This window comes from Ostrea edulis, chromosome 5 (genome assembly GCF_947568905.1).
Source record: "Ostrea edulis chromosome 5, xbOstEdul1.1, whole genome shotgun sequence".
In the NCBI taxonomy this organism is placed as follows: Eukaryota; Metazoa; Mollusca; class Bivalvia; order Ostreida; family Ostreidae; genus Ostrea; species Ostrea edulis.
In genome coordinates, this window is record NC_079168.1 from 3,160,092 (window position 1) to 3,182,275 (window position 22,184).

At 35.7% G+C, this 22,184-nt stretch overlaps 2 protein-coding genes across 9 annotated transcripts in view; one reads left to right on the plus strand and one right to left on the minus strand.

Annotated features, from left to right (window-relative positions):
* On the plus strand, nt 1-6,578 carry LOC125649145 (toll-like receptor 4). Its single transcript, XM_056167035.1, has 2 exons — nt 1-225; nt 3,904-6,578. The coding sequence occupies exons 1-2, from the start codon at nt 202-204 to the stop codon at nt 6,442-6,444; spliced, it is 2,565 nt and encodes an 854-aa protein (XP_056023010.1). The 5' UTR covers nt 1-201; the 3' UTR covers nt 6,445-6,578.
* The window catches only part of LOC125649146 (flap endonuclease GEN homolog 1-like), a 23,521-nt gene continuing 7,800 nt past the window's right edge, over nt 6,464-22,184 (minus strand). For 4 of the 8 annotated variants that reach the window (XM_056167036.1, XM_048876400.2, XM_048876399.2 and 1 more), the window contains exons 5-12: nt 20,195-20,281; nt 17,255-17,448; nt 16,509-16,600; nt 12,540-12,718; nt 9,908-10,101; nt 9,121-9,182; nt 7,553-7,702; nt 6,464-7,235 (exon numbers count right to left, since the gene is read on the minus strand). In XM_056167036.1, the coding sequence (XP_056023011.1) occupies nt 7,141-7,235; nt 7,553-7,702; nt 9,121-9,182; nt 9,908-10,101; nt 12,540-12,718; nt 16,509-16,600; nt 17,255-17,448; nt 20,195-20,281 (1,053 nt within the window). In that variant the 3' untranslated portion in view covers nt 6,464-7,140. Of the gene's footprint in view, nt 7,236-7,551; nt 7,703-8,068; nt 8,291-8,870; nt 8,988-9,120; nt 9,183-9,907; nt 10,102-12,539; nt 12,719-16,508; nt 16,601-17,254; nt 17,449-20,194; nt 20,282-22,184 lie in introns of those variants that run through there. The other 4 variants (XR_007360601.2, XR_007360602.2, XR_007360600.2 and 1 more) reach the window with 4 other exon arrangements.

Below are 22,184 nucleotides of genomic sequence, written 5' to 3' on the forward strand. Positions count from 1 at the left end.
CAGATCTGGTCTGTATCGAACACATAACCACCAAAACAATACTGCACGTGTATACACGGATGTTAACTTTGCATATTTATAAGAGGATGTAAAAACATGAGTAGATATAACCTCAATGTTCCCCGTGAAGTTCATAAATGTCTTACAAAAGCGATAGACACAACAAGGAAGGAAATCTAGAGCCCATCCACTGCTTGTGAAATGAAATACTCGTGTCCTAGACTGGTGAGTTATTTAAATGGATTGAATGTTGTTTAACGTCCTATTCGAGAATATTTCACTCATGTGGATAGATAATTATATCGTAATGTACGTATCTTATACGATAGAGAATTGCAAAGATCTCAAATTTTTATGCTTTGACAAAACATGTTCAATAAAACCAACTTTATAAGATAGACATTTACAGAGATTTTATATCATAAATCTTACATTTAATTCAATTAATAACATGATTAGTGATCAAAATGCCTTTTAATTGTTACAGTGTGTACATATCAAGGTGGCTGAAAGTAAAATATACGAAACCTGTAATATCGTACGATTAATACCATCATCAAATTGCAGCGAATAAGGTTGACTTGACTTTATAAAATTGGATATATTTGTGAACATACATATACTAGATGTATTCCGATGAGTTGTATAACTCAAGGGCAATAAGGTACTGAACTTAGCCAGGAACCCCAGGGCCGTAAGTAGGGTTCTAAATCAGGGGAGGCAGGGGATTGGGGGCCGCCGATTGACTTTACGACTGAAAATGACACTTTTTAAATCCCAATTTATCATGTTTGTGTTTCATTTGTACTATGTAAAGAATCGTAATATGGTGTCAAAGACAAAGGTGCTTGTCTTCATTTTAAACATATATCCTATAATATAACATTTATATAATTTTATTTTCTTTTTTGCCAAAAAATCAGACGAGGCAGTTGCCTCGTCTGCCTCATCGGCAGTTACGGCCCTGAACCCTGTGGATAAAACTTTGTAATAATTGTATCAGCCGCCAGTGCATACTTTCCTTTCTTGTGTTGAGAGAGCACTGTGAGTACGTTCCACACCACCTGTTCATAGCCAACAACAAAACACCAAAAAAAATAGGAGTCCTAAAATCTCCCCATTTACCTTCGTCAAATCACTTGTTTACTTGAAAGAAAAAAACAACAACCACGATCTATGTAAAACCTTTGGAATACTACAAGTATGCTTGGTGTATGAACATTTCCACTTTGACTAGAATTTTATTCTATACCAAAACATGCATCTTTCATAATTTTTCATATTATAAAAGAGACGGCAATGATACCGTTATCTTATTATTGTAAAATAGCATCACAAAAATAATATGTTGTAAATAATAGTACATCTATCATGCCACCTCTTAAAAGAAAATATCCAACCTTCATAATTAAAAAAAAACACACACAATAAATTAAAATAAATTTTTAATTGCCCCGCGGTCATGTGACCTGTGGGGCCTGTCCTAAAATACCTCTTCACAAGAAAATTGTCGTATGATAAATATCAACATCTCAAATTCATCACACATGTACTTGGAAAGAAACTGAGGAACGGAACTCCTTGAAATATATTCATATAATCTAAAAGAATAAAACCCAAAATGATCTTATAATAATCAACGATCACTTCCTGCTAGTACTCTCACATTACGGCTCTTCAGGCAGTTTATCTTGAATGTATCATAGTTGTAACAATGAAACGGTTACTCAATTATGAAACGTTAAAAAAAAACTGTCTGAAGAGCCGTAAGGCGAAAGTACTTGCAGGAACTGATCATTGACTATTATGTGATCATTTTGTTGGATTTTATCCTTTTAAATTATTTAACAACTGTGCTGATTTCTTCAATGTTTGATATTATACACACATAGATCTAGATTTCTCTCTCTCTCTCTCTCTCTCTCTCTCTCTCTCTCTCTCTCTCTCTCTCTCTCTCTCTATATATATATATATATATATACATATATATAAAGCACAGAAGTAGCAATGAACTCTTAAATGAACATAACTGCCTTAAGTGAAGAAATATTTAATATAAAGCACAGAAAATTTCACTTTATTTGGATACCCACTTCCGCCCCTACCCGGGGTTGAACTCACGACCTGCAGTTCCGCAGGTCGTGCCTAGATGGTCGAGCGGTCTTGCGCGCTGGTTACATGCTGCTAGGAGATTTGGTTCCGTCCTAAGTGAAAAAAGATTAATATAGAGCACAGAAAATGTCACTTTATTTCATATGAATACCCACTTAATCCCGCCCTTACTCACAACCTGCGGAACCAAATCTCCTAGCATGCAGCATGTGAGCAGCGCTAGACCATCTTGGCAGGTCTTAAAACTTGCTTTCGATGACGATGGAATTCTAGCCATGTGGTCACAGGCTACACGGTCAATGAGAATAAAAATCAGATACAGTTATTTAAGAGGATCATTCAAGATACACATTGCAGATGGTCGAGCGGTCTTGCGCTGTTCATATGCTGCTAAGAAATTTGGTTCCACAGGTCTTGAATTCAACCCAGGGCAGGGGTGTAGGTGGGTATCAAAATAAAATGAAATTTTCTGTACTTTATACTAAATATTTCTTCACTTAAAGCAGGTATTGCTATTTAAGAGTTCTTTGCTATTTCCGTGCTTCATATAAAAATATGTTGAATGCAGTGTGTATCTTTTTTTATCCTCTTCAACTAACGTCAAATGACTGATCTTTATGAATGAGTAGCGTGTTACAGCGTGGCGAGAATTCCATCGTCATCGAAAAGCAAGTCCTAAAACTTGACTAGATGGTTGTGCAGTTTAGTGCGCTGGTCACCCGCTGATATAAAATTTGGTTCGCACAACGCGAGTTCAACCCAACCCGGATGTGGTATCCTTTTCTGTGGATAGTTGGTAAAATAGGTAGTAAAAACCGGGCCGGGTCGGGTCACCTTCGTAACCCGATTTCTTTAGTTTTCTTCGTTGATATATCCTTGTTTGTTTTGAAACTTATAGAATATATTCTTAATGATACATTTAGTCTTCGGTACAAAATTTAGCACACAATATTACATACAGATAAAGAATGCAATGATTGTATATATAAAAAAAAAGGGGGGGGGGTTGGTAAAATGGATAGCGAGACCAGAACACACATAGTTGCATATTTTCTGTAAACTATGCATCTGCTGCTGAAAACTTGCATTTTTTCATTTCTTAGAAGGTTGAATTTGATACTCAATGAATTATCTGACCATTCCAATGCCTTTTATTTTACTTATCGGCGATTTTTCCAAACCCGGGCCAAGAGGAAATCGGATGCGGTTGACCCGGGCCGGCGTTATTTATTCCGATTTATTTGCTAATGTTTGTGATTAATTACCGGAATTGTGAGATTTTTTGGACCCTTTTTTTTTTTATCCTTTTGACCCGGGTTTTGATAAATCGTAAATATCAAACATATAAGACTCACATAACAGGTACTGCAGCATTTTGGTGATAAATTATCATAATATTTATCTAAATCATGTGTAGTTTCATTGTTGTGTCACATATGCAAGGTGAAGATAACAGTGATCGATCTCATAACTCCTACAAGCAATACTATATATCAGTCGTAATCACAGAAAAATGTGTATTTTTGCTCCCTACCCATTTTACCAACCTGAAATAAACAATCGTCGATATTTTCACAGTGAGGCAAAATTATGCCGTAATTTTTGTAGCGATGATCCAATGTATCATCCATATTGGGATTAAGACGTTTCACATCAAACGAAAATAAAGTTACGAAGAAAACTAAAATATTCGGATTACGAAGGTGACCCGGCCCGGTTTTTACTACCCATTTTACCAACTATCTTCTCTATGCTTTCTATGAATGTAATCTTTGTTTACATCTTCAATAGATACTCCTACTCCTGGCTGTTGGATCAGTAGCCGTTCAGATGTTAAAAACTTCCCAAAAACATTGCACAAGCAATCCTGTCTGTCTCTGTATTCCAACAGGAAAAAGCACATACACAGCGGATTGTTCCTACCTGGGACTGAAGCAAGTACCCCGAACCCGACCGGATGTAGTCATTCTACAACTGCAACACAACAACGTCACGAGTCTGTCGTCCTCCTTCAGTTCCACACTCATTCATCTCGATCTCTCTTATAACCAAATTCATAATTTCGCAGATGATGTGTTCCTCAACTTAACAAGACTAACAACACTGAATCTGGAAGGAAATAAACTACAACTGGACGAAAACATATATCAACCATCTGTCTTCCAAGACCTGAAAGCTTTACGTCTACTAAATATAAAGAAGAATTCAATTCAATCAAAAAACGAGTTCCCATCTGGAATGTGGAGGCACCTCTCCTCATTGCAAATCCTTAAAATTGATGCCACTCCCTCTGTATACTTTGGTCCGGAGTTCCGATTACTGACGTCACTTACAACGCTAGACGTCTCGGGTGTGACGGGATTTTGCAATATAAAGGTTATAAGAGATAATTTCTTTGAAAATATGCCGCATTTAGAAGTCATCGACGTATCTTCGTGTGATCTTAGAAGCTTTGCAGCAGGGGCTCTGACAAGTCAAACAAACATGACAGTACTTGACATTTCGTACAATGAAGAACTTACTTTTGATAGTTTTGCAAATATAACGTACGACTTACAGTTTTCCAATATAAAGGTTTTCAAAGCCAACAAAATCCATTGTAGTTTTGGAATTGGTAGTATGATAAAAGTCCGTGATATTATGCACTTTCGAAACACGTCTCTTGAGGAAGTTTACCTAGATGATAACAGACTAGCTTTAGTTGAGAAACACGTTCTAACGTACCTTCCGACCAGCCTTAGAATTGTATCCATAGCGAAAAATAGAATGGTCATAGGTCCTTACTTACTGGACATCATAACTTTATCAGGCGTGGAAACATTCGATATGTCCTTTCAGTACTACTCCCATGAGTTCCGTGATGCCACAGAAGTGTTTTCTTGTCACAATCCAATACGGCCATACGAGAATGTAGTGGAAATAATGACACCCAAACAAAAATTGCTCTCCATGAAGTTTTCTGGAACAGACAACAATGTAACGATAACTCTGCCACGAAATCTGACCAACGTAAACTTGAGTAGATGCAGTATACGATTAAACATTTTTCGCATTGTCGTCAGGCCATCCAATCAAGTGTCGCGTATGGACGTATCACAGAACATCATTCCAAGCTTTGTAGGACCTGTCGTGGGCCTTAACCAGGTGAAATACGTGGACTTGTCGCAGTGTCTTTGCTCCTCAATTACGCCATATTTCTTTGATTTCGCAAGCTCATTGGAGATCTTAAAACTGGGTTCTAATCGTCTCGGTTTCAGCTTAAAAGATGACGTGAACGGAGCCATTTTTAAAAAACTTGTAAATCTGCAGGAGTTGGATCTATCAGATAACCGAATACAAGAATTACCGGCCAAAATATTCAAAAACTTGCGAAGTATTCGGAGAATCAAATTGAATTCCAACTATCTCACAGAATGGAACGTAGATATCAATCACATGCTGAATTTAAGTGTAATAGATCTCTCAGAAAACCTTTTAAGCAAGCTCAGTCATCATGCAACTCAATCTTTTTCAAATCTTTTAAAAAGAAATAAATCTTCTCAAATTTTACTGGGAAATAATTCTTTCGTTTGTACATGTGATTCAGTGCCATTCATTCAGTGGTCTTCCAAACAACGCAGTCATATATTGGATTTTCATCACATGCGATGTAAGCTGGATAACGGGACGATCGTTGGGTTTCGAGACATAGAATTTGTGTTACAATTCCTTGACTTTCACTGTAGAGATTATAAGCTGGTCATATTCATAGCTATATCTGTTATAATTGTCTTCCTCATTGTAACGGTTACCGGTTTGATTTACCGGTACCGATGGAAACTGCGCTACTTGTTCTACATGACAAGGAATAAGTTCCGATTGTACAGTCCTATCAGTCAGGACACCTACATGTTCGATGCCTTCATATCCTATGCAGAAGAAGACAGTGCCTTCGCTATCCACGAGTCCATTTCCCAGCTAGAGGACGCTAGGGGGCTAAAACTATGTCTCAGTAACCGAGACTTCCGGCCGGGGACGGAAATTGCTGCCAACATTACAGAAGCCATCAGCAAAAGTCGTAAAACGATTATAATTCTTTCTAATCATTTTCTAAACTCTTATTGGTGCATGTTCGAGTTTAATATGGCCCGAATGGAGAGTATCTATACCCGAAATGGAAATGACGTCATGTTTTTGATAATGTATCGACAAGTGTCTGCAAAAACATTGCCATTATCGATGTTAGCGTTGGTAGAAAGTCGATCATATATTGAATATCCTGACGATCCCAGGGCAAACGTTGTTTTCTGGGATAAAGTTGCAGAGACCTGTGTACAACCAGCAAGACTATGATGAACAAGAACAACTAAAATTATTGTTTGCTCCTATTGATTTAATGCTAAATTTGGACTTCTGTAAAAATAATCTGCTTCGTAATTTACATAGATATGACCATTTGTTATCTGAAATAAATATGACTAGCATAAGATTTCTTATTTTTTGTTTTCCAGCAGCAATCACGTGGTCCTGCATATTAAGGACAAATGAGAAAACATACACATGAACTCTGACTTCTACATTCCGTCCACTCAGGGCATTCTGACTTTTGAATTCCTCTCCTATCATACCACAGTGAAATGAAAGTCATTTTATATCATTTATCAAAGGTAATTAATGCATCTTCTGATATCCCTGGTGTTTGATATGATTCATGTTTCTTTTGTACATTTCTACTGTTTCACATTTCTACTGATTCACGTTTCTACTAATTCACATTTCTATTGTTTAGTGTTTCTAATGACTCATATTTCTATTTTTTCATTTCTACTGATTTACATTTCTACTGTTTTACATTTCTACCGTTCACATTTCTATTGATTCACATTTCTACGGATTCACATTTTTCTCCTGGATTCACATTTCTACTGATTCACATTTCTACTGTTTAGTGTTTCTCTTGATTCTTGTTGCCTCTGATTCACATTTCTCTCCAGATCAGTGTTTCTCCTAATATCTCCTCTGATGTTTGGCAGAATCCACAAGTCCATCTCATTTCACATCTGGATGTGGTGATAACTTCTTTTTGGATTTGAAGAAATCTTTGATTTTAGGTTGTTCACTATCTACTTGTTTTCTCTTTTCCCCTGGAATTATATATTTGCATTTAGAGAAACAAACTTTCTGTTAAAAATGTCCAACATCTATTCATCAGCAAAATCATGAGAGAAAATGATGGTTATTTTGAGGGCCAGAAGTTGTTTGATGTGTAACGACCACGCTTTTCTAATAGCTAAGAAAAACAATACACAATCTGTATCAAATCGTATTGTTTTGTAATTTTTGTACTATGATTCCTCTTCAACATAAGCATGATCAAAACAGGTAATTGCTCCATGTTAAAGCAGTTATGTGAGGTTTTATGATACTGTGGGAAAAACACTTGACTGCAGCAATCATATACCTCTTCTGACTAGCTTATCTTCCTTTTTCCTCTCCTTTTCTTTCTCCATCTCAGCCCTAAACTTCTCTACTTCATTATTATACAATTTTGTGAAAGCATCTTGACAAACAATTATTGTATAGCAATCACCATTGGTCTGTTTGTCTGTATCTGAAAGATAATCAAGAAACAATTACAATATTTCATATACTCACTTTGATATCAGTATGTTTCAGTTTAACATCAAAGTAAGGAGGGACTCCGTCAACATTTTAAAATGTCCCTTCATTCCCTATAAACAACAGAGAAAACCTTCAATGTAATATTGGGCTTTTCTGGTTCATGAGAAAAAGTTTTATCAAACATCACACCCTAATTTCACTTTTCTCAATTATCTTTAGGTGTAAGGGGGCTTTACCCTAGATTTAAACAAACTTGAATCTTGTTTATCCAATGATAATTTTTAACAAGTTCTGGAGAACAGATTAAAAATGTACAAATTTCACAGATAACAGAGAGTAAGACAAATGGACAGACAGGATTGACAGACAGTAGAGAAACAAGCTTCCATCCGGTCCTTCGGATAAGACGGCAAAAACCGAGGTCCCATGTCACAACAGGTGTGGCACGATAATGATCCCTTCCTGCTCAATGGCCATAAGCACCGAGCATAGGCCTAAATTTTGCATCCCTTCACCAGCAATGGTGACGTCTCCTTATGAGTGAAATATTCTCAAGAGAGCTTTCGGCTCAGGTGAGCTAAAATAAAATTAAATCAAAATATAACACATTCTGACTTGGGGGTGTGTGGGGTGTGTGTGGGGTCATGGTTCAAACAAACTCTTTTGAATTATACTAAATTCAGACAGGATGCATGTACATTGTTATGACAAATTGTCACCTTGTTAACACATAAGTGCTTCTCAAGAACTAGAGATAATTAATATTATCCCAATGAATTTCAGTGAAAATCTTACAACCCTGTTGTGACACATAAATCCATGCTTGGTCCTAAGGTATAATTCAAGAGAGCTTGTTCATTGCATGAAGAAATTTTCATATCAATTTGACGAGTAGATTATAAAGATTCATCCCACCTCTGGTATATCCAGGGGTCCGTATTTGCCAATTAACTCTATATTTTGTATTGTTTATAGGAGTTGTGAGATTTATTACACAGTTCATTATCTTCACCTTTCATCTTACATATTCCAAGACCTATTTAACGAATTTAATATCAGCTGCAGCTCTACTTTGGCCCCAAGGGAATTATGGTTTGAAAAAAACTGGACTCTTTTTCAAATACATATGCCTAATGAAGATTCCATGCTACATGTACCTTTGGTATCATTATGGTCCAGTAGTTTTTCAAAAGATTTTTACACACTTCATCCAATTTTCACAATGAAAAATTCTCTATTTCTTCAGTATTATCTCATCTCCAGTTGCAATTTTCCTTAATAATTGAAAGCAAGATAAAAAAAACAAAAAAACAATTTCACGTCTTTACCCATGCAATGGCAATTTGCATATCAAACGGCGACAACCCCGTTCAACAAAATTTATCTCAATATTTCTACTACACTCACCAAACTTGGTCCACTCGACTTCAAAACATTTCACAAAATTCTGTTTGCATTCCTTTCGTATTCTGTAAACATTAACCAAACACAATGGAATACATGCCGGTATGTTCTCTTCTGTTAATTTTGCATTCTTTATAGGATTAACGAGATTGATCACTGTTCAGTCATTTTAACTTGTTCATCCAACACAAACATGTATTCATGAGCATCACGAGTTTCTGTCAATTATGCTTCAAAGTGGAAATATTCTTTAGAAGCTTTTTTCAAGGTCACAGTTGTAAAGCAATCGTGAATATTTGGAGATGTTTAATCATGAATTTTCTCAATGAGTGTTTAATCTATTGCAGACAATATGATTTGACCAAACATTAAAGAATTATAATAGTAGTACTAATAATGTCAACTAGTATTAGTTTTTCTAGGGTTTTCTAATTTGCTAGAATTGTAACTAATCCCTATCTATGTCTACACAATAAAGTATGTTCAAATCAAATCAACTAGTATTATATATCTCGAAAGCATGATATTTAAAATTTCTCATTTAACATCTACAATGTATACATATTTTACATAAAACAAAATTGATACTTTCCTCCCATTTCTTTTAATTCATTACTCAACTAAATTTGGCACTTATCAAAACTACTTACCAGTACACGAAATTACAAGCGGTTCAGAATGGGGGACAGATCAAAATTTCATAAAATTGAAAAAGCAATATACCAATGAGGGGTGCTTGTATTTAGAGAGCAATAAACACTTACTTCAAAGGAGAGCAATAAACACTTACTTCAAAGGACGAATTCTAGACTCTGTTCCTAGAAAGCTGGATTGACCCGTCATTTGAAGTTGAACAACGAGTTCTGCTATTTTCTCATGTGGCTCCCATTCAACCTGACTTTTTAATTTCGTTATATCAATGGGTCTACGATCAAAGTTAATCCGCTGTACACTGTCATTGGCATGAAGGTATTCATTCACCATCTGAACAAAGTAATTAAAGTATTCACTTCCTCCAAATGTTATAAAGAATGACAAAAATCCATATACGAGGGTTGATCCGAAAGTTCATGGATTTCCTCTATCATAACGGGATCTTTTAATTTGTCAATAGAATTGATTCAAAATTACATGTGATGATAATTAACCCATTTTCAATTATGTAGGAACTATTTTCAAATTTGATGAACTCCCGACAGTCTCACTTCCACAGTTGTCATACAAACAGATGCTGTGAAAGGTGGGGGACATTTTATATTTGTTTAATTATAATATATTTTGTTATTCTTTAATCTATTCATGTGGAAAAGGTGTGAAAGGTAATACGAAACCAAAATGACAATGTTGGAACTACATGTATCAGACAACATTGAGTATATGTTCCACCAATTATACCAATTATTTAGATATTCTATTTGTGATTTATTGATTTCCACGATATCATTAAAAAAAACATCAAAAATTGATCATTTATCGTGTTTAGTGAAAATCTTTGGAACATTCCGACTTAGATGCATAAATTGACAATAAAGTCAGGACAAAAATATAGTCAGCAACTCATGCTCAAGACTGGCATAATGGATCTAAGGAGGAGTGAACTTCAGTGGAAGATGATTAAAGGTCTGGCCGGCCATCCTTTCCTTGTTGAAAGAGTGAGGTCCTTAATGGATTGTAACAACGTCTTTATTTGTAAGGCTCATTATAACATGAACTTGGCATAACATTAATTCCACGTTTCGTAATCCTACTTATACATGTATACTAAGTTCCCTTTCAAAAGACGAAATTCTTAAAAATTATGCATCAGTTTTAAAAACATTTACATTCAGTCAATGGGACAAATGAATATGAGTTGCAGCACCTATAATGGATTCACTAAAACCCTTACACACGGAGATATATGTTGCTGGATCTGATAAATGTTCTACCAAGCCCCTATCTTTGCTCCTGATAAAAGATTAACTCCTTCCTGTTAAGGAGAAACTGCAAATGTATTATGCCACAACATATGCCAGGACTGGTGTAAATCATATGTAGATTCTAAAAATTGCCATAAAACTTTAAGCAAATTTGAAATCACAACTTTTCCAAGATGAACAACATCAAAAGGTATGACTTTCAACACTTAACACAACAATTCCTCAGAATGAATTAAGGACATCATAGACAGCTGCTTCTTTAACAAAAATGGAAAACGGAAATATTCATATCTAATGATCATGCAGTCATTCAAAAAATTACTTTGTTAAATGCCACTCTGATTCCACACACAAGTACTCTGAAGTTGCAAAACAGAGGAAAGAGAAAACAAGATATGATTATAATCTGCTGATTATAAAGTCTCCCAAATGAAGTAGTGCATGGCTGTATAAAAGTGGGCTTTTTCTGAGTGCTACTGTTTTCTTCACATTAATTAACCCCCTTGAACAAAATTCACGCCAATCGTAATCTTAATTTAATATTCTAGATCAAAAAGATCTTGATTTTGATAATTTTCAAAACATCCCTTTGTTTCCTTCAGTAAAACTGGTGTCACTTGACCTCCATCGTAGTGTGTAGGTCCTATCATCCTCTCATCATTTCTGAAGACCCCAGGTCTCCATCAGACATGGTTGTGAAGTTATATCAGTTTTTATGTTCAAGGTTATATAACAGTTTAAGGTCATTGGAGTCAATTGACCTTGATACTAGTTTGTAAGTCACAACATCCTTTTATCAATTCTAAAGATTTCATGTCTCTATCAGTTCTGGTTCTAAAGTAATATGAATTTTTATGATCAAGGTCAAAGGTCTAGGTCACTGGAGTCACTTATCCTTGATACTAATTTGTATTCTCTTATCATTTCTGATTATCCCACCTAAAGTTACACCAGTTTTTATGTTTATGGTCAGAGTTCAAGGTCACTGGAGTCCCTTGACCTTGAAATTAGTTTGTAGGCCCTGTCATTCTCTTCTCTTTTCCAAAGACCCCAGGACTTTATCTATCATATTTGTCAAGTTATATCTGTTGAATCTTGGAATTGATTTTCCCCCATAGAGTTCTATGTTAGACCCCATTCCCATTTGACACCCCCCACCCCCCCCCCCCCCCCACCCCCAAAGCAAATGTACCCTAATCCCCTTTTAATCTTAAAACAAAAACATTTTGCACAACTAGATGTAGGTGCATCCTTGAATACCTAATACTTGTCATCAATGGGTTACTGAGAATGGGTGCAGATATTTTTTAGGCATAAGAAAGAAGAAGAAATGGAAGACTGATGTAAAATGAAAAGAACCAAGGAAAAAACAATAAGTCTCAAAACTTTGTTTAGGAGACTTAGAAATATTAAGAACTGAGCAAAAATAATAAGTCTCCAAAACTTCATTTGAGATATACTTGATTATTGTTAGATCATTATCAAAACTAGATTGACTTGTACCGTTTCATTTGGAAAAGAGGGATTCTGCAGCGCTTTCTGATAACATCTCAGTTCCTGACTGTATTTTTCTTTCTTGTGATAAACACTTCCACATGAACATTTAACCTTGGAACTCTGATCACATGACACATCTAAACTGCAGTCAGTGCAGCCTTCTTTGACATGTTGTGTCTTTGTACCTATAAAATAAAAACAAATTCTAATGCAGCTGTTTTGTCATCTAATTTTTAATTGGCTACAGTGTAATGTGCTTTTTCTTTACCTCTAAAATTAAGCTATTGATTATATTCACCTGGATACAGTAACCTAACACTGGATACAGTAACCTAACACTGGATACAGTAACCTAACACTGGATAACCTAACACTGGATATAGTAACCTAACACTGGATACAGTAACCTAAAACTGGATACAGTAACCTAACACTGGATATAGTAACCTAACACTGCATATAGTAACCTAACACTGGATACAGTAACCTAACACTGGATACAGTAACCTAACACTGGATAACCTAACACTGGATACAGTAACCTAACACTGAGTACAGCAACCTAACACTGGATACAGTAACCTAACAATGGATACAGTAACCTAACACTGGATAACCTAACACTGGATACAGTAACCTAACACTGAGTACAGTAACCTAACACTGGATACAGTAACCTAACACTGGATATAGTAACCTAACACTGAGTACAGTATTCTAACACTGGGTAACCTAACACTGGATACAGTAACCTAACACTGGATAACCTAACACTGGATATAGTAACCTAACACTGGATAACCTAACACTGGATATAGTAACCTAACAATGGATAACCTAACACTGGATATAGTAACCTAACAATGGATAACCTAACACTGGATATAGTAACCTAACAATGGATAACCTAACACTGGATACAGTAACCTAACACTGGGTACAACAACCTAACACTGGATACAGCAACCTAACACTGGGTACAACAACCTAACACTGGATACAGTAACCTAACACTGGATACAACAACCTAACACTGGATACAGCAACCTAACACTGGGTACAACAACCTAACACTGGATACAGCAACCTAACACTGGGTACAACAACCTAACACTGGATACAGTAACCTAACACTGGATACAACAACCTAACACTGGATACAGCAACCTAACACTGGGTACAACAACCTAACACTGGATACAACAACCTAACACTGGGTACAGTAACCTAACAATGGATACAGTAACCTAACACTGGGTACATTAACCTAACACTGGATACAGTAACCTAACACTGGATACAGTAACTTAACAATGGATATAGTAACCTAACACTGGATCCAGTAACCTAACAATGGATAACCTAACACTGGATACAGTAACCTAACACTGGATAACCAAACACTGGATACAGTAACCTAACAATGGATATAGTAACCTAACACTGGATACAGTAACCTAACAATGGATAACCTAACACTGGATACAGTAACCTAACAATGGATAACCTAACACTGGATACAGTAACCTAACACTGGATAACCAAACACTGGATACAGTAACCTAACAATGGATATAGTAACCTAACACTGGATACAGTAACCTAACAATGGATATAGTAACCTAACACTGGATATAGTAACCTAACAATGGATAACCTAACACTGGATACAGTAACCTAACACTGGATACAGTAACCTAACACTGGATATAGTAACCTAACACTGGATACAGTAACATTAACACTGGATATAGTAACCTAACACTGGATATAGTAACCTAACACTGGATAAAGTAACCTATAACACTGGATATAGTAACATTAACACTGAATATAGTAACATTAACACTGGATACAGTAACCTAACACTGGATATAGTAACCTAACAATGGATAATCTAACACTGGATATAGTAACCTAACACTGGATATAGTAACCTAACACTGGATACAGTAACCTATAACACTGGATAACCTAACACTGGATACAGTAACCTAACACTGGATATAGTAACCTAACACTGGATATAGTAACCTAACACTGGATACAGTAACCTATAACACTGGATAACCTAACACTGGATACAGTAACCTAACACTGGATACAGTAACCTATAACACTGGATACAGTAACCTATAACACTGGATATAGTAACCTAACACTGGATCAGTAACCTAACACTGGGTACAACAACCTAACACTGGGTACAACAACCTAACACTGGATACAGTAACCTAACACTGGATACAACAACCTAACACTGGATACAGCAACCTAACACTGGGTACAACAACCTAACACTGGGTACAACAACCTAACACTGGATACAGTAACCTAACACTGGATACAACAACCTAACACTGGATACAGCAACCTAACACTGGGTACAGCAACCTAACACTGGATACAGTAACCTAACAATGGATATAGTAACCTAACACTGGATATAGTAACCTAACAATGGATAACCTAACACTGGATACAGTAACCTAACACTGGATACAGTAACCTAACACTGGATATAGTAACCTAACACTGGATACAGTAACATTAACACTGGATATAGTAACCTAACACTGGATATAGTAACCTAACACTGGATAAAGTAACCTATAACACTGGATATAGTAACATTAACACTGAATATAGTAACATTAACACTGGATACAGTAACCTAACACTGGATATAGTAACCTAACAATGGATAATCTAACACTGGATATAGTAACCTAACACTGGATATAGTAACCTAACACTGGATACAGTAACCTATAACACTGGATAACCTAACACTGGATACAGTAACCTAACACTGGATATAGTAACCTAACACTGGATATAGTAACCTAACACTGGATACAGTAACCTATAACACTGGATAACCTAACACTGGATACAGTAACCTAACACTGGATACAGTAACCTATAACACTGGATACAGTAACCTATAACACTGGATATAGTAACCTAACACTGGATCAGTAACCTAACACTGGATAACCTAACACTGGATACAGTAACCTAACACTGGATACAGTAACCTAACACTGGATACAGTAACCTATAACACTGGATACAGTAACCTAACACAGGATCAGTAACCTAACACTGGATAACCTAACACTGGATATAGTAACCTATAACACTGGATACAGTAACCTAACACTGGATACAGTAACCTAACACTGGATACAGTAACCTAACACTGGATAACCTAACCCTGGATACAGTAACCTAACACTGGATACAGTAACACTAACACTGGATACAGTAACCTAACACTGGATCAGTAACCTAACACTGGATAACCTAACCCTGGATACAGTAACCTAACACTGGATACAGTAACCTAACACTGGATATAGTAACCTATAACACTGGATACAGTAACCTAACACTGGATATAGTAACCTAACACTGGATAACCTAACACTGGATACAGTAACCTAACACTGGATACAGTAACCTATAACACTGGATACAGTAACCTATAACACTGGATACAGTAACCTAACACTGGATACAGTAACCTAACACTGGATACAGTAACCTAACACTGGATAACCTAACACTGGGTAACCTAACACTGGATACAGTAAACTAACACTGGATATAGTAACCTATAACACTGGATACAGTAACCTAACACTGGGTAACCTAACACTGGATACAGTACACTAACACTGGATACAGTAAACTAACACTGGATACAGTAACCTAACACTGGATACAGTAACCTAACAATGGATAACCTAACACTGGATACAGTAACCTAACACTGTATAACCTAATACTGGATACAGTAACCTAACAATGGATACAGTAACCTAACACTGGGTACAGTAACCTAACACTGGATGTAGTAACCTAACACTGTATAACCTAACACTGGATACAGTAACATAATGCTAGATACAGTAAACTAACACAAGGTACGGTTTCTTAACACATTGCCTTTTGACCCGAGATTCTTACCCCTGTGCTGACATTGCTTGCAATGAGCTGTTCTTCTTTCCTCTACTTTAGATAGTCTCTGTAGTTCTTCATTGTTTCTCCACTCCGTTATTCTACAGAACAAACACTAGAAACATGAGTTTCTTTCAGACCCTCAATGTATTCTTAGGTGTCTAACTACACCTTAAAAGAGTTTATCAAATCAGCATGAAATGATTTAATCATGAAATATATAATGATATGGAATAAGTACATATGTTGAAAAGACAAAAAGTAATATGCAATTATGGAGAAAAAACATGATTTTAAAAAATTTCTTTCAATGAATAACACAAAAGACACCGGCGTATTTGAACTCGGGATCTGTGGTTCAGTAAACCGATACCTTGAACTCGGGATCTGTGGTTCAGTAAACCGATACCTTGAACTCGGGATCTGTGGTTCAGTAAACCGATACCTTGAACACAGGATCTGTGGTTCAGTAAACCGATACCTTGAACTCGGGATCTGTGGTTCAGTAAACCGATACCTTATCCACTGAGCTAAGTAAATATACAAACAAATCGATACAAGAGATTTCACAAAACATTTCAATCGTCATCTTGTGACTTAGTGAAATAAGCTGTATAAGTCTTGATGTGGTGAGCTACCTTAACAAGTCGTCTCTTCTTCCACAGTATGTGTGCGTGCATGCGTGTATGTATGTGCGTGCATGTGTGTGTGCGTGCATGCGTGTATTACCAAATACAGAATCCTTTTATTTCTACCTTGTCAGTGGATCAAGATGATTGTTCTTTAATTCTGTGATGAGTTCACGTGTTTTCTCTATCCCTATATCTCGGATTCCCTCCTCATCATAGTCACAGCCCACTAGCATTGCCATAGCAACCATTGTCTCCCTTGTCAGCTCCAGCTTTTCTTTTATGTTCTCCATATCATAAGCATCGACTTCATACTCAAACTAAAAATCAAAATTGTTCTGTTTTCTAAAATTCAGTTGAATATGTAGTATTCATACTTGTAAAATAATTACCCAGTACAGATATTTGTGGTATTCATACTTGTAAAATAATTACCCAGTACAGGTATGTGCACTATTCATACTTGTAAAATAATTACCCAGTACAGATATTTGTAAAATAATTACCCAGTACAGATATTTGTGGTATTCATGCTTGTAAAATAATTACCCAGTACAGGTATGTGTAAAATAATTACCCAGTACATATATTTGTGGTATTCATACTTGTAAAATAATTACCCAGTACAGGTATGTGCACTATTCATACTTGTAAAATAATTACCCAGTACAGGTATTTGTGGTATTCGTACTTGTAAAATAATTACCCAGTACAGGTATGTGCACTATTCATACTTGTAAAATAATTACCCAGTACAGATATTTGTAAAATAATTACCCAGTACAGGTATGTGCACTATTCATACTTGTAAAATAATTACCCAGTACAGGTATTTGTGGTATTCGTACTTGTAAAATAATTACCCAGTACAGGTATGTGCACTATTCATACTTGTAAAATAATTACCCAGTACAGGTATTTGTGGTATTCATACTTGTAAAATAATTACCCAGTACAGGTATCTGTGGTATTCATGCTTGTAAAATAATTACCCAGTAAAGGTATTTATAGTATTCATACTTGTAAAATAATTACCCAGTACAGGTATTTGTAAAATAATTACCCAGTACATATATTTGTAAAATAATTACCCAGTACAGATATTTGTACTATTCATACTTGTAAAATAATTACCCAGTACAGATATTTGTAAAATAATTACCCAGTACAGATATTTGTAAAATAATTACCCAGTACAGATATTTGCAAATGATTTTCCTTGTTGTTCTCTGTAAACTTTAAGAAATTTATCAAAACACATCTACTACTACTAGCTAACTTTGTGGTGTGGCTACTCCACTGAGGGAACAAGACCTGCAGTCTAGGATGAGGCTGAGTCCAGACAGTGAATCCTGTTCCAGAGGTGGAATTTCCCTATCCCACACGGGTAAATAATCAAGAATTGTTTCTCTCACAATTTACACAGTTTAGTGCATAAATTCAGGAGCTTTGAGAAAATTCAAAAATATGGGTTAGGGTTTTGAACTTCAATGCAAAAATTGATTTATAGACAGGCAGAAATTAGAACATACTGTAAAATGGTTTACACTGTAACTGTAAACTAAAAAACCCAAGGTTGTCCACCAGAAAGCTATATCTAATTGAAATTTAAAGAAAACAATAAAAAATATTTTACTTCATCTTGTAACATAAATCATAGAATTTCAAATGACGTCACAATCAATGAAATTGCAGCAGTGTGCGACAGAAAAGTCTCACATGGGTAAAGTCGATTTTGTACTGGTGATAATGTGAGAATGATAAATCTCATAACTCCTCCAAGGAATACAAAAAACACAGAGGTGGGATCAGGTGCCTCACCTACTGCGAGCCCAAAAGAGTAATCTGTAGTTAAAATCAGTATGTAAAAAACGGCCTAACAATAGATATGAAACACATCAGACAACATTTAACTGGATAACATGCTGTATTTGCAAATAATGTTCATTGTAACAACCATGAAGTTAAATGAGACTGTTGAAATCCATGCAACATCAAATGATTTGCAAGCAGCCTGCCTCAGTTTGGAAATTGATCATATGTGGAACCCGCCTCTGTGTATCAAATAAGTTGAGAGAAATACACACCATATGCAGGTGATAATGAAATATTGCTATATACAAATACATGTATTGGAAGTTCAAAGATGGAGAAGCTGGAGTCATCCCCTTTGTCATAAAGTTGAGTTGTATGTTTTCCATTAACATCTACAGTGCTCCCTCGATATAGTGCCAACTTTTGTTCAATACGAATTTGGGCAATAAAGCAGGGATGGCAATATAACGAAAATCACCATTACTGAAAAGTCACTAAGCAGTCAAAAACAAATTCAATTGTGTAAATTTATTTAGGCTCTTATTCCGGATAAACATTTAGATAATCTTGAGTTTAATCCAGCAATTATTAGTAATTATCCTGACCAACTGAGTATCTTGTCCAGCCTGTCACACCACTCTCAAACTACAGGTGTGATTACTGATGGGTGTTAGGTAATTGGCAATATTATCGAGGGTAAACCTTATAAAATTTGACCATTTGTTTCTCAAAATCAGTGGTATATAGCGTTATGCGGGGTTGGCATTATAATGGGGGTGTTAACATGGAAGGAAATCTGTTCTTTAGGATTTTCAGGCAATAAGCCGGGATGGAATTATAACAGGGGGCAATATATCAAGGGAGCACTGTATGTTCATTAATTTACTGTTAATCCAAATATGAAGTCTATTCTTTTGGGAATAAACTGGGATATATCGGATTAACATACAAATAAAAATGAATATTGTTAATAGATAGTGTTATTAATGCATTTAAATGTCAAGTGAAAGGCCACAGTAAGATATATTTATTCTTCTTATGTAGACGTTTTTGAATAAATTCTGCCTCATAAGAATACCAAAACTAGGTCAGCTGATAAAGGGGCATAATTTGTGCCCATGGAATTCCAACAGAATGTTAGAAGACCAAATCTCCAGAGACTACAAAGATATTGTCAAATGAGAAACTCTAGCAGCTTTCTAATGCCAACTTCAGAACACATGTGCACAGAATCAGAATTGTAAATTTTACCTTATTAAGTGTCTTTAAATCTTTGTATATAACTTTTCCTCCATAAAGAAAAGTATCTGAGTCTTCAGTTAGAATCCCATCAACATACTGAAGTTTGAAATAACATGTACAGTATAAATCATATTGTTTTGCCTATTAGATACATTGCAATTAGTAAAAATAAAGATTACTAACTACATTTTATATAGGTAAGAATACACTTTGTTTCTATCATTATACATGTATTATAATTGTTGTTCTATTTTTACAGTTGTCTTTCTAGAAACTTTCTTAATATCAAATCAATGTAAACACTAATTCAGAGTATAATAGAAATGTCATGCATTTATTACATGTACTCAATTAAGAATTCTCTTGGAGATTGTAGTTAATACACACTTCTCTTGCACATGACATGATCTCTCAGTGGAAAAATGTGTTTAATACAGTATTATACCAAATATCATGAATAAAGCTTCATGACTATAACCAGAAAACAGGTGAAGACAAATCCTACTATCTGATATCCAGGACAATAACCAGAAAATCCTACTCATACCCAAGACAATAACCACAAAATCCTACTGATACCTAGGACAGTTACCAGAAAATCCTACTGATACCCAGGACAATTACCAGAAAATCCTACTGATACCCAGGACAATAACCACAAATCCTACTGATATCCAGGACAATTACCAGAATATCCTACTGATACCCAGGACAATAACCACAAAATCCTACTGATACCCAGGACAATAACCAGAAAATCCTACTGATATCCAGGACAATAACCAGAAAATCCTACTGATATCCAGGACAATAACCACAAAATCCTACTGATATCCAGGACAATAACCAGAAAATCCTACTGATACCCAGGACAATAACCACAAAATCCTACTGATACTCAGGACAATAACCAGAAAATCCTACTGATATCCAGGACAATAACCAGAAAATCCTACTGATATCCAGGACAATAACCACAAAATCCTACTGATATCCAGGACAATAACCAGAAAATCCTACTGATACCCAGGACAATAACCACAAAATCCTACTGATACTCAGGACAATAACCAGAAAATCCTACTGATACCCAGGACAATTACCAGAAAATCCTACTGATACCCAGGACAATAACCACAAAATCCTACTGATATCCAGGACAATAACCACAAAATCCTACTGATACTCAGGACAATAACCACAAAATCTTACTGCTATTAAATCTTAGATTGTTACACTCTGAAAAGCCCATCAACACAGCGAAAGCACATAGTGTAATTAATTAAATTAATTGTTGGATATATTTTTTCTACTTAATACCTATATTCATATATATATATCAGGGGTCGAAATTAACTTTTTCTACCACCGGCTAATTTTAGCCTGTGGGTAAAAAATCCACAGGGTAAATGAAAACCTACAAGCTAAAAATAAAAATAATGAAGAAATGCTCTTTTTTCATATGGTTTTTTTTTTAAATCAATGATTTTCCCCATCATTATTCATTACTGAGCCTTGTGGGTCAACAGGCATCGTTTGGACAAGACACTAAGTTACGTAAGTCATATAGTGCAATGTTTAGGTCTCTTGATTATCGCACCTCTAATCCACAACCTGTTTACCGCAGGTCTAGATCCAGCATTCCAATTTCATGCCACATCAGAGTTGTCACTAGTGATTTTTCATAGCGAATCCGGGACTCATGGTTTTATAAGCAGCACGATCACGAGCCCCATGAACTTTTTGATAATCGTCTACGCGGTGAGCAGTGCACCCGTGTCATCACTACAACCCGATCTCAATATGACAATAAATCAATTTACTAGATAGGACATTCTAAAATAACTACCGGAAGACTTGGTAAAACATAGACTCCGACTTTCATTTTTTTTTTTAGATAAATGAATAACAAAAACCTCATACTTAGAATTCAATTTAATCACCCCTATAGGCGAACAGAACTTGTTGTACATGTCTACTTTTCATCATAATGCGATTT